At 39.9% G+C, this 15538-nt stretch overlaps 1 protein-coding gene across 17 annotated transcripts in view; it reads right to left on the bottom strand.

Annotated features, from left to right (window-relative positions):
- PWWP2A (PWWP domain containing 2A) overlaps positions 1–15538 on the bottom strand; it is a 67356-nt gene that overhangs the window by 21824 nt on the left and 29994 nt on the right. For 6 of the 17 annotated variants that reach the window (XM_033180401.1, XM_033180410.1, XM_033180409.1 and 3 more), the window contains one exon: positions 10901–14736. In XM_033180401.1, the coding sequence (XP_033036292.1) occupies positions 13053–14736 (1684 nt within the window). In that variant the 3' untranslated portion in view covers positions 10901–13052. Of the gene's footprint in view, positions 1–802; positions 923–10126; positions 10339–10900; positions 14737–15538 lie in introns of those variants that run through there. The other 11 variants (XR_004429957.1, XM_033180413.1, XM_033180416.1 and 8 more) reach the window with 6 other exon arrangements.

The following is a 15538-nucleotide window of genomic DNA, read 5'->3' as shown; positions in this document are numbered from 1 at the left end:
TCACTAGCTGTACAAACACCAAAGGGTTAAACAGCCTCACTTCAAGGAAGCAATAAAAGCAGTAAGTTTCAAAGCAGTGCAAACACACAGAAATCCCTGAACTTTTCCTACCCTATAAGGGCCCAAAATAAGCCTTTTAGGCATTATCCAAGGAGTTATTAATAAATGTACTTAAAGAAATAGACTATATTTCAGCACTATCTTTTACCATCCTCTCAGGGGTTATTAATAAATGTACTTAAAGAAACAGACTATATTTCAGCACTATCTTTTACCATCCTCTGGAATTCTGAGTTGCTTTATGTAAATGATAATGGTTTTGAGACTGACTCACTAAGAATATATATACATATATGTGTTCATATATATTCTTATATATATATACAGTTAAGAAGTAATGACTAAGAAGTTTAATGAATATAGAAGTGACAAAAAAAAGACTGAGATAGTGAAAAGATAAAAGAAATCCAGTATTTTTGACTTTCCATGGAGACTCAGTTGCTATTTGACATAATTCTGCAAGGTCACACCCAACTTCTACCACCCTAAGAGAATCTGCTCTCAATTCACGGAAGCTCACAGGAGACTCCTGGTTTTTGGCATGGCAGGTAGTATCAATGGAAAGTTATATTCATTCATTAAAACTATCACCTACACAAGGCACACCGGCTACCAAGGTCAATGAAAACTAAAGAAAAAGAACTAATGAATTCTTTTAAGTCTAGCCTAATCTACTTCAGGAATGATTAAGTGATGACATGATGCCCTCTTCACTTTGTGGCAGGGCTTAAAACAGACAGACCTGCCCGTTTCACTGTTAACTTCAATGCTCCCAGTCTGAATCCACAGTGGTCTGTCAGACACTGTAAGGGAGCAGCAGGACTCGTCACTGTCTGATGTAATAGCTGCCATTTGTTGAGACCTATGGTAGAAAAAACCAAGTTAACAAAAATAAAGCATTCGAGTTTTTTTAATCCATCCATTTTACCAAAAATAGTTTTAAAATAAGACCAAAATTCAGGTGAATTTTCATAACAAATTTATTCTGGATAACTTGCTGGCTTCACAGAAAGAGAAGCTTTGGTACTAAATGAAAACAGACTTAAGAGCCGTGTAGACACAACAGCCTTGGCCCAGAGAGGGCACTCTCCGGCTCAAGTCAAATCCGCAGCAAGATGCCATGGGGCACACCAAGATTCTGCCCTCCAAGCAAACTTACAAATGAAAGGGGAAATGCTAACTCACACTGGGTGTTCCTAACAAAAATTTCTTACTAATCTCACATTAGCCTAGTGCTGAAGAAGTCCTGATCTTCTCAGTCAGTATTCAAAGATAAGGCTGAACCTGTCATCCCTGTCCACACTATATAATTTTTTTTTTTTTTTTTTTTTTGAGACGGAGTCTCGCCCTGTCGCCCAGGCTGGAGTGCAGTGGCGCGATCTTGGCTCACTGCAAGCTCCGCCTCCCGGGTTTACGCCATTCTCCTGCCTCAGCCTCCCGAGTAGCTGGGACTACAGGCGCCCGCCATCTCGCCCGGCTAGTTTTTTGTATTTTTTTAGTAGAGACGGGGTTTCACCGTGTAGACCAGGATGGTCTCGATCTCCTGACCTCGTGATCCACCCGTCTCGGCCTCCCAAAGTGCTGGGATTACAGGCTTGAGCCACCACGCCCGGCCCACACTATATAATTAATGAGCTCAATGACTTTTTTTTTTTTTTTTGAGACAGAGTCTCACTCTTGTCACCCAGGCTGGAGTGCAGTGGCGTGATCTTGGCTCACTGCAACCTCCACTTCCCAGGTTCAAGTGATTCTCCTGCCTCAGTCTTCCAAGTAGCTGTGATTATAGGCGCCTGCCACACCTGGCAATTTTTTAATATTTTTAGTAGAGATAGGGTTTCACCATTTTAGCCAGCCTGGTCTCAAACTCCTGACCTCCGGTGATCCACTCACCTTGGCCTCCCAAAGTGCTGGGATTATAGGCATGAGCCACCACACCGAGCCTCTTTTGACCCTTTTTAGCAAAATGACCAAGCACTGCCTGAACCCCTTTCCACTTTAATCCCAATAACCGCACTTGCACACTATTCAGGACCTAAATTTACTGTGTGAGGTAATACCTCATTGAAATAACAGTTATAACAAGATAAGCTTTTTTATGACACTTAAGCTTTCAAAACAGACTTCAAATACTAAGCATAATTTAAATGAAGGACTCCTATCTTAAGCCTAATTTTTAAACATATTTGCTTGTTTGCTTACTTTCCTAACTATAAAAAACAATTCACCTATCACATCAACGTAGTCAACTCTGGGATCATTAGTTAGATAACATCTAGTCTTTATAATAATTGTTTTTTTTAATCCTAAGTTAAAATTAGAAGCAGCAGTATATAATGAAAACCTTATAAAAGGCTTTTCTGACTCATTGAAAAGATTTTGTATATACCTGATCTAGAAAAATAATTCCCTCTGAATTTTAACTCAGGGGAAAATAATTTTTTAGGTGAGATTTAATAATGAGGTATTTATCCTTTTGTTCATGGAAAAACTTAATATACTATCAACTATAACCCAACAGCAATCACACAATAAGGGAATCTGAGTGCACTAAAGAAATTATCTTTTGAACTTCTCCCTCTACAAGTAAAACTTGTTAGGTTTCAGCAATCATTCTAAAGAATCTCCTTTTCAACTTTAAGCAAGGAGAGTCAAGATGTATCAAAGAATGATCTCATCTTTCCCTGCGCAATTCCTCACCTGCAACCCCCTGAAATGCCAAAATATTAACAAGCCAGTCCCTGGTCCACAGTGCCTGGCCTGTGAGTCTTTTGTGCTAATGTTTAAGATAATCTTCCCCTCAATGTTTTAGGGTCTCGAGGCTTTTCTTTAGAAATTTACCACTAGTACAGGATATCCATTAGGAAGAGCCAAGGAGACCCCGCTGTGACGCAGTAAGTGGAGGGAGTGACCTATGAAAAGGCGGCAATTTCATCGGAAATTACTTATTTTGTCCTTTGAGAGAAAAGTTTACATGCAACAATGGCAACTATTCTTGGGAAGCAGCAGAACTGTAACAGGGCAAATCAGAACAGGGTAACCCTCAATCTCCCTCTTAGTGTGCACGAAAGAAGTAGAGCTTATGTTCTTAAAGAAAGCCCACAATTAAAAACTAAAACCTTAAGAGCATTGACACGTACCTGTTCTCACTGAACACTCCAAATGAATTTTCTTAATACAGTAAAGCATGATGCAACATGAACAATCAGGAAAAGCATCAACAGTGTCTCCTCTTACAATAGCCCTTCTGGCTTTCTCACCTTAGTGCTATTTTTCTAACCAGCTCTTTCACTAGAGTTTTAGACAAACTGAACGTCCTTATTCCCAGTATACCAGGACGCACACCAAGATGTGCCACTCCCAGCCAGATTCCTTGCTAAAAACTAAACTGTTGCGGGAGATGACAGAATTGTGATTAAGAACATCCCCAAAATGAGCCATGGGTAAAAATGACTATCCTCGGGAAAATGTGGCCACACCACACACAGATCAAGGCCTCGGAATGTGTGGCATTTCCCTCCTAGAAAGAGGAGACAAATCTACTCAATCATACAAGCAGCAATAAAAATGAAAATGTTCAAATCCTTTTTCACCATACTGCAAAACATTAAAACAGTAAAATGCTATGGTCCCAGGGAAACACGGCATCTATGCAATTCAGCTAATTTACCCAAAAGCTGACAAATGTGGCTTTGTAGTTCTAGCACATTTGTGAAGTTCTCCTAATAAGACCTCCACTACATTGAGCCCTTCCAGCTCAGATACTTCTCATGTGTCATGGAAAGGATTCAGGATGTGCAGGGCATCTGAGATGGTCATCGGTCATTAGGACGTGTCTGAACCAGAATTGCTCACCATTCATTCACAAGAAGACAATCATTTCTCCCCATGCCAGGCCCTGTGCTTGGCATAAGGGAGAGGAAAATAGGAAAGTGAGTACCAGATCACTGACATTTGTGTGTTAAATAAATGAATGGGGCAAGAGTTGAAATATGTTAACACAGGTCTCCTTTAACCATTATCCTCATGACCTTCGATTCAGTTAACCTCTACAAATGCCTATTAAAACCAGTGAGTTCATGCTACTTCCAGAGATTTGTGAATAATCATACTATGATTCTCGAAATTTTCAGGTACGAATAATATTGTTATAACATATTTTCACTTATACTGAGTATATGCTGCAGAATGATAGTATCAAAAGCTACCAGAATTGACTGTGCAACACAAAGTGATTGCAGTGGTAGTAATGATAGCAAGTATTTACACAGCCTCATGCAAGAAATTTTTTTATTGCTTTAAATATTCTTTTTTTCTTTTTTTTGAGACGGTGTCTTGCTCTGTCGCCCAGGCTGGAGTGCAGTGGCCGGATCTCAGCTCACTGCAAGCTCCGCCTCCCGGGTTCTCGCCATTCTCCTGCCTCAGCCTCCTGAGTAGCTAGGACTACAGGCGCCCGCCACCTCGCCCGGCTAATTTTTTGTATTTTTTTAGTAGAGACAGGGTTTCACCGTGCTAGCCAGGATGGTCTCGATCTCCTGACCTCGTGATCCGCCCGTCTCGGCCTCCCAAAGTGCTGGGATTACAGGCTTGAGCCACCGCGCCCGGCCTTAAATATTCTTTTAAATTCTCACAATTACCTTATGAGGAGATACTATTATTCTCCCTATTTCATAGGTGATGATATTGGGAGTAACCTGCCTAAGATCACATAGTTTGTAAGTGGCTGATCCAAGTCAGGCTTTGAATCCAGCAAATCTGGCTCAAGAGCTTGTACTTTGAGCCATGTGCCTGAAAAGTGAAAGGGAATGGTTCTTTGCTCAATAAAAGCCTGCTATTAATGACTACTGTTGCAAAAATCTTTTTTGTGTTTTTTTGAGACAGGGTCTCACTCTGTCGCCCGGCTAGAGTGCAGTGGCACAATCATGTCTAACAGCAGCCTCAGCCTCCAAGGCTAAAGTGGTCCTCCCACCTCAGCCTCCCAAGTAGCTGGGACTACAGCCACGCACCACCAAGCCCACCTTATTTTTTCGTATTTTTTGTAGAGACAGAGTTGCACCATGTTGCACATGCTGGTCTCAAACTCCTGGACTCAAATGATCCTCCTGCCTCAGTCTCCCAAAGTGCTAGGATTATAGGCATGAGCCAAGGCGCTTGGTCCTAAAAATGTTAATGAATGCTTAAACTCACCTGCATCACTGGCAAGTCATATATATATTCCTGAGTATCCATTTCTATCTTTTACACTCAACTCGATGACATTCTCACATTACAAAAAATTTTTCCACAGGCAATAAAAAAATTCCATCATATTTTACCTGACACTCCTAGGCTTTTTCAATAGCTTTTAAGTGAATCTAAATGAGGGACACTGTGGGGTACAAAATTACCTTAAATAGTAAAAAGCAAAACAAAAGAAAAAAACAAGAAGCCCTTGCTAAAACCTGATACGCATTTTATTTATTTTTTTTGAGATGGAGTTTCGCTCTGTTACCCAGGCTGGAGTGCAGTGGCACAATCTTGGTTCACTGCAACCCCTGCCTCCTGGGTTCAAGTGATTCTCCTGCCTCAGCCTTCTGAGTAGCTGAGTAATCCGCCACCACGCTCAGCTAATTTTTGTATTTTTAGTAGAGACAGGGTTTTGCCATGTTGGCCAGGCTGGTCTTGAACTCCTGACCTCAGGTGATCCAGCGGCTTTGGCCTCCCAAAGTGCTAGGATTATAGGCGTGAGCCACTGCGCTCAGCCCCTGATATGCATTATAATTACAAGGTTTTTATTTGAGAAGAGGAAAAAAGTGTGATCATAACAGGCTAACACTTCAGTTATATAGTACTTGGCTTTTCCTTGTCGATACTGACAACCAGGATAGAAAAAGTTATGAGATGTTTTAATGATGGTTTCTGGTTAAGACTCAGATTTCCAGGCCGTATAAGGAAGTAACTGCCAACTTTTTGTTTTTTTGTTTTTTTGTTTTTTTGAGATGGAGTCTCGCTCTGCCACTCAGGTTGGAGTGCAATGGCACGATCTCGGCTCACTGCAACCTCTGCCTCCCGGGTTCAAGCGATTCTCTTGCGTCAGCCTCCTTAGTAGCTGGGATTACAGGTGCGCACCAGCACACCCATCTAATTTTTGCATTTTTAGTAGAGACAGGGTTTCACCACGTTGGTCAGGCTGATCTCGAACTCCTCACCTTGTGATCTGCCTACCTCGGCCTCCCAGAGTGCTGGGATTAACAGGCGTGAGTCACCACGCCCGGCTGTCACATGTCACATTCTCTTTTTTTGAGATGAAGTCTCGTGCTGTCACCCATGCTGGAATGCAGTGGCGTGATCCTGGTTCACTGCAACCTTTGCCTACTGGGTTCACGCCATTCTACTGCCTCAGCCTCCCGAGTAGCTGGGACTACAGGCACCTGCCACCACACCCGGCTCATTTTTGTATTTTTAGTAGAGATGGTGTTTCCCCTTGTTGGCCAGGCTGGTCTCGAACTCCTGACCTCAGGTGATCCGCCTGCCTCGGCCTCCCAAAGTGCTGGGATTACAGATGTGGGCCACCGCACCCAGCCTTTATAACCGTCATATTCTTACGATACAAAGAAACTTCCATATTTAAATAATGACTGTTTTCAACTTTTTTCTTTTTTTAGACAGTTTCACTCTTGTTGCCCAGGCTGGAGTGCAATGGCATGATCTCGGCTCACTGCAAGCTCCGCCTCCCGAGTCAGGTTCAAGCAGTTCTCCTGCCTCAGCCTCCTGAGTAGCTGGGATTATAGACACGCGCCACCACACCCAGCTAATTTTTGTATTTTTAGTAGAGACGGGGTTTCACCATGTTGGCCAGGTTGGTCTCGAACTCCTGACCTCATGATCCACCCGCTTCAGCCTCCCAAAGTGCTGAGATTACAGACGTGAGCCACCACACCTGGCCAGAATATCAGAAATGTGAAGAAACAATATTTAGCTGGGTGCACTGGCTCATACCTGTAACCCCACCACTTTGGGAGGCCAAGGCGGAAGTTACTGTTTGAGCCCAGGAATTCAAGACCAGCCTGGGCAACATAGTGAGACCCTGTCTCTACAAATAATTTTTTTAAATTAGTCAGGTGTGATGGTATGTATCTGTGGCCCCAGCTAAGAGGCTGAGGTAGGAGGATCGCCTGAGCCTAGGAGGTTGAGGCTGCAGTGAGTCATGATTATACCCCTACAGTCTAGCTTGGGCAAGAGTGAGACCTTGTCTCAAAATATATAAATATATATATATTTAATTCACCTTTAAACCGAGTTTGCAATTGGTCTGTTTTTAACATCAAAGCTTTATGGGCTGGGCGCAGCAGCTCACACCTATAATCCCAGCACTTTGGGAGGCCGAGGCAGGCGGATTACCTGAGGTCAGGAGTTGAGACCAGCCTGGCCAACATGGTGGAACCCCATCTTCCTGCCTCAGCCTCTGGAGTAGCTGGGACTATAGGCATGAGCCACCATGTTCAGTCTCATAAATATTTTGTCAATTTTGAATATGGAAATCATTTAAATTAGTAATGGAATTAAACCACTTTCCAAGTTTTATATACCATCACAGTTTTTGCCATATTTTAATAATATATATACTATTTTTTGAAATTTACTTGCTTTTTCCACTTTTTATGTCAGTAAAGTTAATGGAAAACAAATATGCCTTGATATAAAAGTTTACGTTACTGGAAGGGAACAGTTTTAACCAAAACCAACTAACTACTCGGTAAGTACAGTCACATTAATTCACCTAAAATTTTGGCAGTTACAGTTCTTAAAAATGGAGACACTGGCCGAGCACGGTGGCTCATGCCTATAATCCCAGCACTTTGCTGGGGGCCAAGACGAGAGGATCACTTGAGCCCAGGAGTTTGAGACCAGCCAGGGCAACAAAGGGAGACTTTGTCTCTACTAAACATTTTTTTAAAATTAGCCGGGCATGGTGACACGCACCTGTAGTCCCAGCTATGGTGGGGGTAGGGGACTTGAGGTGGGAGAACTGTGTGACCCCAGGAAGTCAAGGATGTGATCTCGCAACTGCATTCCAGGCTGGACGACAGAGTGCGACCCTATCTCAAAAAAAAAAGTTGGGGGGGGCACCGATTAGCATTGTAAGCTACTGTCATTTCCTTGTGTAGGACTACAGATTGATCAGGAAGGAATCCTGGAAGTGGGAAAATGCCAGCAGCATATTCCAATCACACCACTGACCAAGGAAAACACTCTTGTAACTTAATTTCCAACACCGTCTAGAAAATGCCATCCCAGATTTAAAAGATTTCTATCAAAACCAAATTACAGATGGAAGGTGGTGATGGTTGAACAACACTGTGAATGTATTTAATGCCACAGAACTGTATAATTAAAAATGATTAAGATGATAAACTTTACATCTATTTAACCACAATTTTTCAAATACCACACAAAAAAATCACAGTGCTCCATTAATATAACAAGGAGAAAGTGATTTCCACACAATGCCACAAGGAAAGGCAAAAAAAAAAACCTGTTTGGATCTATAAATGTTAGGTCTCTTACTTGAGTAAAGATAAGACAAAGAGTTGTTTATCTTATGTTAGTGTCAATTATCCATGGTAATGACACCAAAATACCCTGGAAAACTAAAAATATACAGATCAGCTATATCACTGTGACTTTAAACTTCCTATTCCTTCACTGAAAATGGCACAACAAAACATATTACTATTAGCTAATGCTTTCATTTTTTTAATCCTGTTCATTTGTTGAATGAAGGAATATAGTAAATCTACACAAACTGTATATCTGGAATATGAAGGGCCTATTAACTAAATCAGAACCAGGTAAAGGTAACTAATGCACCCTCACTGTTTTACTTTCTCCTGGAAATTGGCATAGCATCCTGTTTCTGAATTCCCTTACATCCAGCATGTTTTTTGTTTTGTTTTGTTTTTTGAGACAGAGTCTCACTCTGTCACCCAGGTTGGAGTGCAACCTCCGCCTCCTGGGTTCAAGCAATTCTCCTGACTCAGCCTCCCAAGTAGCTGGGATTACAGGCATATGCCACCATGCGCAGCTAATTTTTGTGTTTTTAGTAGAGACAGGGTTTAGTAGAGACAGGGTTTTTGCCATGTTGGCCAGGCTAGTCTTGAACTCCTGACCTCAGGTGATCCACCTGCCTCAGCCTCCCAAAGTGCTGGGATTAGAAGCATGAGCCACCATGCCCGGCCATATCTGGCATTTTTTAAGAGATTGTTTTAATAGCTGTAATATAAGAACAATACCAAAACAAAAACTACATTTGCCTCAACTTAGAAAATGAGTCTTCATTCTCTCTGGAAAATTCCCTATTGGAGGCCATCACTAGGCACAAATTCATGAATCAAAACATTAATTTTTCTAGACATCTGCCCATCTCTTCAGCTGTAAGTACTAATAAAAGTGAAAGCATGCAGCACAGACCATAGAAAATTCACAGCTTCAAAGGGAAAACCTAATTTTAGATACAAATTATAGACTTAAGGTATTTCCAATTCCCAATTCAGTTCTTCTACAGACTTGTGACCTTTTCAACATAACCAATTTTTAGAAAAGTACAACCTGCTTAAATAGGAGTGTAACTCAATTTAATATTTTGCAATTTAGATACTCAGGCTCACTAATGAAGATCTATTCATTTAGTTGATTTTAGTATCAGTTCCCTGTTCTTTGCCTCCAGTCTGTTATCACATCAAAATTCCTGCTTTTTCAACTTAGTACCAATCTACAGTTACTATTTACAGATTTTTTCCCCATCAAAGCCATCTAGGGACACACCACTAAGTCATACAAAAAGGCTTCAGACTAATGAATCCCACTCTCGCTACCTCACTGATACATAGGGTTTTTTTCAGAGACAGGGTCTCACTCTTGCCTAGACCAGAGTGCAGTGGTGTGATCACAGCTCACTGCAGCCTCTAACTCCTGAGCTCAAGCCATCTTAGCCTCCCAAGTAGCTAGGATACAGGCAAATAGCTGGGACTATAGGTGTGCACCACCATGCCAGGCTAAGTTTTTATTTTTCTGCAGAGATGTCAGGGGGGACAGGGGTCTATGTTGTCCAGACTGGTCTCAAACTCCGGGCCTCAAGCAATCATCCCACCTTGACCTTCCAAACTTCAAGGAATATGGGAATGAGCCACCGCACCTGGCCTCTCACAGATAATTGTTTGTGGTCTTTGGTTCCACATCTGTAAATGAGAGTTGAATGGATGTTCCTTCCAAATGATTAGTCAGCTTCCTGGTCTATAAATTCTAGAAAGTAAAAAGGGAAAAATACTCTGATGCTTTACATTTCTGAGAATTTCCAGAAATAGATATTCTTAGCTTTCACAACTCTTCCTTCACTTGGTTTCTCCCCTTGCCAATCCTTTGTTTTAGCCACGACTTACTTAAGCCGCAGATTTGGTCTAAGCCAGTTTACTCCCACTGCAAAGGGGAAAAAAATACCCACTTCTGTTATCTCCATATCAAGAATAAGTGCCTTTTATCGTTTCATAGAGAAATATAAAGTGGCTATAACTACCCAATTCAACTATATCTCCATCTGCAGTAGATACTGGACAAATGTATCTAAGACATTTCCATTGGAATAAAGGTTTTTAATATTCAGCTATTAGAGTTTAGAATACACATTTAAGATTAGAGAGATTCTTTAAAACTTGCTTCCCTACTGACACTACAAATGAAATATGCCAGACTGCCAATTTAAAGCGAAGGGGTCATTTGGCATAATATCATTTGTGATACGCTCAACCTTTTCCTCAAAGGTGTGTTCTACAAAACTGAATGTTATTTTTATATTCAACAATCATGATTTCTTTTTCTTTCTTCTCTCTCCCCATGGCTTCTGAAACAAATCAAATTTGGTTTATGCCACAAGAGCACATTTACCAAGCACTTGACCATATTAGTAATGTCCACTTCAAACCACTGTTAAGATAAAACTCACCCGGATCATTACACACAGCCTTGGAATTACATGTTTTGGTGACTTTTAAGTCTTTCTGAACTTTAGATTTCAAACTTTTAAAAACACCTGAATTAACAAGTTCATTAATCTGAAACAAATACTTGGAAAATCTTTTAGGATAGTTCCTTATAACTTCTCAACCACACTGTGAATTTCAATCAAAGAATTTTTTAAGTATAGTTGTTTCTGTTTGCAGGAAAGAATATGTTCTACTCAAGTGAAACATGTTTTTAAATTGTGTGTTTATAATAATCAAAAAGCATTGAGTTCCCCAGAAGAAATTCCACTTGCTTTTGCAGAAATTCGTAACCAGTTCATAACCTTAAGAAAGCTGACAAGACTGTTGATTTTCAACCTCCATTAATCTTTTCATTATGCGTTCCATAACTATTTCAAATTGGATTTAGAAATCCACAAAAACTGCTAACACTTTTAAATTTCTAAAAGTACTGAAATTAGATACCCAAAAGTTGTTAAGACACAAAACGTACGAAAGCAACTTTAAAAATCTTGAGATAAACTTGCCTCCACAGCAAATCAGATATATTTCTCACTACTAATACAAAGCTAAAAATGGAAAATAAGAAATCAAATCTTAGGGACAGATGGACCATGTAGAAAAATAGTAAGCTAAGTTACTAGCCCCAAAAGCAGTGATACATGAGGCAGAAAACCAAACAGAAGAGACCAGTTGTAATTACCCAAATGTAAAAAAAGGAAGCATGTGATGAAATATTAAGGCTAAAAATTAAAATTCACACATTTATGAGAAATTGGCAGGAAGGGGGTATCAAATCTAAAAGCATTATCAAACCTCTATACTATAAAATCTTATTTTGAGAATATACTGATTCATCTCTCATTATTTGAAGTTTTCTTATCTCAGATAATATACTCCCTGATAGGGCAAATAGCAAAATAAAAGTTTGATTTTTCATCCCTTCTAAACACTCTTACAAAGAATAATTTTCTACCATCTTGAAATTTTTCAAAGCTTTTTGAGAAACACACACAAATAATTTGGATTTAGTTGATTTTATTTAGTTTTTTTGTTTGTTTTTTTTTTTTTTACATTTCAAAGCATTACACAATTACATTTTCTCATTTTCTGACCTGCAAACAGATACCTTAAACGGAAATTATTTTGTTTTAATTATCAAATTAGGTACATCCAAAATGCAACAATTACACATACGACAATTAATTCACAAAGTGTAATTTTACTGGGACATATCCTAAGAATTTAGGAACAGCCAGTCAGGAGAAATCTGACCAAATTTAGCGATCAACTATTTACACATCCAAATCAAACCTATCTAAACTCCCAAACCAGAAGCTTGAAAGTATTTATTAAATCCCCACCGGACGAAAAGACAGTGATGACTAACACCTATCCAGTCTTGACAGTTTTAATCCCAAACACTGGGCTATTTCCCCAGTCTGTAACTGAATAGCAAGCATCTGTTTGTCAAACACCTAACCATCTAACTTTTACACCATTATGCGCATAAGAAGGCTGTGTTCATTATTTTAAAAACAAGTAGTCATTAAATATCCACACTATTCCCCCAGCTCACCAAGCCCTTACTGCAATCCCAAATATGCAACCTGTGTCACACAGTGACAGGCTATATTTCATATATATATATATGTATATATATGTGTATATATACAGTATTAGGTACAAATGGCAATTAACAGTCCCTACAAAAATTCAATTTCAGTTGAGGCTATGGCTCCTATGCCTTGGGATGGTTTTGAACTTCAAAACTGAAAAATACTGCTAAAATCTCATTTCCTTAACACAAAATTTGATTACATGTTCAGTTTAAGCTTCTCAGTCTAAAAATGGCTATAAGGTAAGTATTAAAAAGCCAGCCAACTGAGTGCAACTTTTCTCTCCAATCTGGCCAAGCTATTTTGTAGAAATTATTCCTAACTAGACTAGAAAATCTGTGGTGACTTCCAATGGTCTTGCCTACCTTACTGTCCATGTTCACGTTTCAAACTGTGTCAACAAAGCCCGCACTTCGGGGGTCAGCTGCTTGGCAGCCTTAGCTGCCTCTGTGATAGCCTTGCGATACAGGCCCTTTCTCTTCTTATTAAAGCGTGACTGGAAGTTTTCTAAAAAGGGGGAGAGTTGTGAAAGAGCAAGGAAAGATGTTGTTGGAGACCCAAACCATGAAATACGGGCCTCCTGTCGGACTAAAAGGCCGTTATCTTTCCGGCTCACAGTTATAGTAAGAATACGGGCTGGCCACCAAGGGAAGCCATATATCTTGGCCCAAACAATGTCCCCTACACATATGGTCCTGCCATCTGGTGTGACGCATTTAGAGACGTTTTTGGAAAAGACTTTCATTTTCAAGGAATTACTGAGCTTTTTCTCTTCCTTTGAAGAGGAGGAAGTGGAGGAGGTGGAAGGTGCATGCATACTGCCTGGAGGAAAATCAAAGCTTTCAGAAGAACTACACTCAGAGTTGGAAGATTTCAAATCATCTGTGCTATCAATGCTACACACTGAAGCACTGGAGGAGTCAGATTTCTTTTGATTTAGGGTCATATAAACAGAGATATTGTTTTTGCTGCCCTTTTTGCCCAATGTCTGTGGTTCATCCTGCTCACCAGGCACATGCACTTCATTTGTGTCCTGAACCTCACTGCTGGCCTCTTCAGGGCCTTTTGAGGGACTCTGATTTTCTGAAGGGGCCTCACCTGCTGAGCGGGTAGAGGTGCAGCGAGACTGGGGCTTGGGTGCCATCTTGCCACTCCGCATTTTCTCAAGTCCTGTCTTCAGAGAAGAGTCATTTTCTTCATTCCTGTACCTCTGTGGTTTTAAACGAACCCGGGGTGGAAGGGAACCTGAGCTAGGATTCTGGTATCGACGTGTGAAATGGACTTTTGAATGTGCATTTTTGGAAGTAGAGGTTTCATTTTGCTTCTTTTGTGCCTTTTCTTTGGCAATTTTTAACACTTCCCGAGCTTTCACATGATCCATGTTCTTACTCTGGAGAACTTTTTTAGTACTTAACTGAGCTTTTGATGTATTTGCCTGAGCAGAAACTTTTACGACTCTGCCTCTGCTGTGAGCAATATTTGAAACCTTAACCACAGCATTTCTTTTCTGGCTTTCATTTTGGTTTTTCCCATCCACTTTATGGTCAGTTTTCAGTTTTTTGTTCACAGTAGTTACACTTTCATTTCTCCGTTTTTTATCTTCATATTTAGAAGAGTCACTTGCACTACTACCTTTTCTAATTTCCTTTTTTTCAGCAACAACACTGTTTTTACATTTATCACACAGAACTTGCCTGGGTCGTAGTTTAATAGCATTCATTATTGAAGTGGGTTCTTCCCTGTACATTTTTCGTTTGGGTCGCTTAATTTTCCGAGGAGGTGGCTGAGGTATTGATTGGTTATATGTGTCCCTGATAAACAAAGGGGGAGGATAAGGTGCTCCTTCATGGAAGAGAGGTGGTGGTTTGGAAGTCCACAGGCTTTCAGCCAAACTCAGCTCGGGATGCGGGACAGGAGAAGGGTCATCAGGAACAGCACCATTTGCTTCACACTTGACTTCTGTCCCTTCTTGGAATGTATTACTTTGGAGCTGCATGGCTTCTGGTTTATCCTTATATTCCCTTTTGGGAAATACTGTCACAGGGATACCATGGGGCCCAAACCTTTGAAAGAAATGGAAGAAAAAAAGAAGACATTACGTTAACATCTATAATTCAATTTCTTAAACGTAAACAACACCTGATGCTTATTTACATAACCTTTCCCGAAAACGACTTCATATTAAAAAACAAGAACACAAAAATCTACTATCTCTTCCCCCAAAAGTCCAGAGACCTTCATTTCTTTAGGTCCTATATTTTTGGTAAAAACAAACAGCTGCCCTAAGCAATGCAAGAATAGTTGACTATACTTAAAATAGGTATTTCCAGTATTGAATCAGAAAGAATGTTTTCTCAGACAGCTTTATGTTAAGCATCACATATATTACATTCACTGAACCATAAACAACATTTTCAGTAAATGCAACTACAACTTTTGTGAAACACACATATATTTCTTCCTCTGGTTATAACAGCTTTCAAAACTTTCACAAAGCAAATTCAGCCTTAACTATCCAAAACTATTTAATGAGTAAAATCCCATCTCAAATTTATTGGTTAATCACTGAAGATTCAAAGAAAGTTGCTCTTTTACTCTTGCATCCTAACTAGTTACCTATTCTGTCTCCCAAAACACAAAAATATCAAGAACTCAGATACTCAAACTACTTCTGAAGCAAATACTTACAGAGCTGTGGCTTTCTAACTTTTTAAATCATCTCATATTAAGAAATATATTTGCACTGCAATCCAATAAAAACACTTATGAATGTATACATGCATCCATATATACATAAATACACAAACTTAAGTTTCACCAAGTACTTAACTGTGTATTTTATGATACATAATTTCTTTTTTTTTT

The sequence above is a fragment of the Trachypithecus francoisi genome, unplaced genomic scaffold (assembly GCF_009764315.1).
Source record: "Trachypithecus francoisi isolate TF-2019V2 unplaced genomic scaffold, Tfra_2.0 Lachesis_group2, whole genome shotgun sequence".
NCBI classification, from domain to species: domain Eukaryota; kingdom Metazoa; phylum Chordata; class Mammalia; order Primates; family Cercopithecidae; genus Trachypithecus; species Trachypithecus francoisi.
This window is presented reverse-complemented; position numbering and strand designations above follow the sequence as displayed.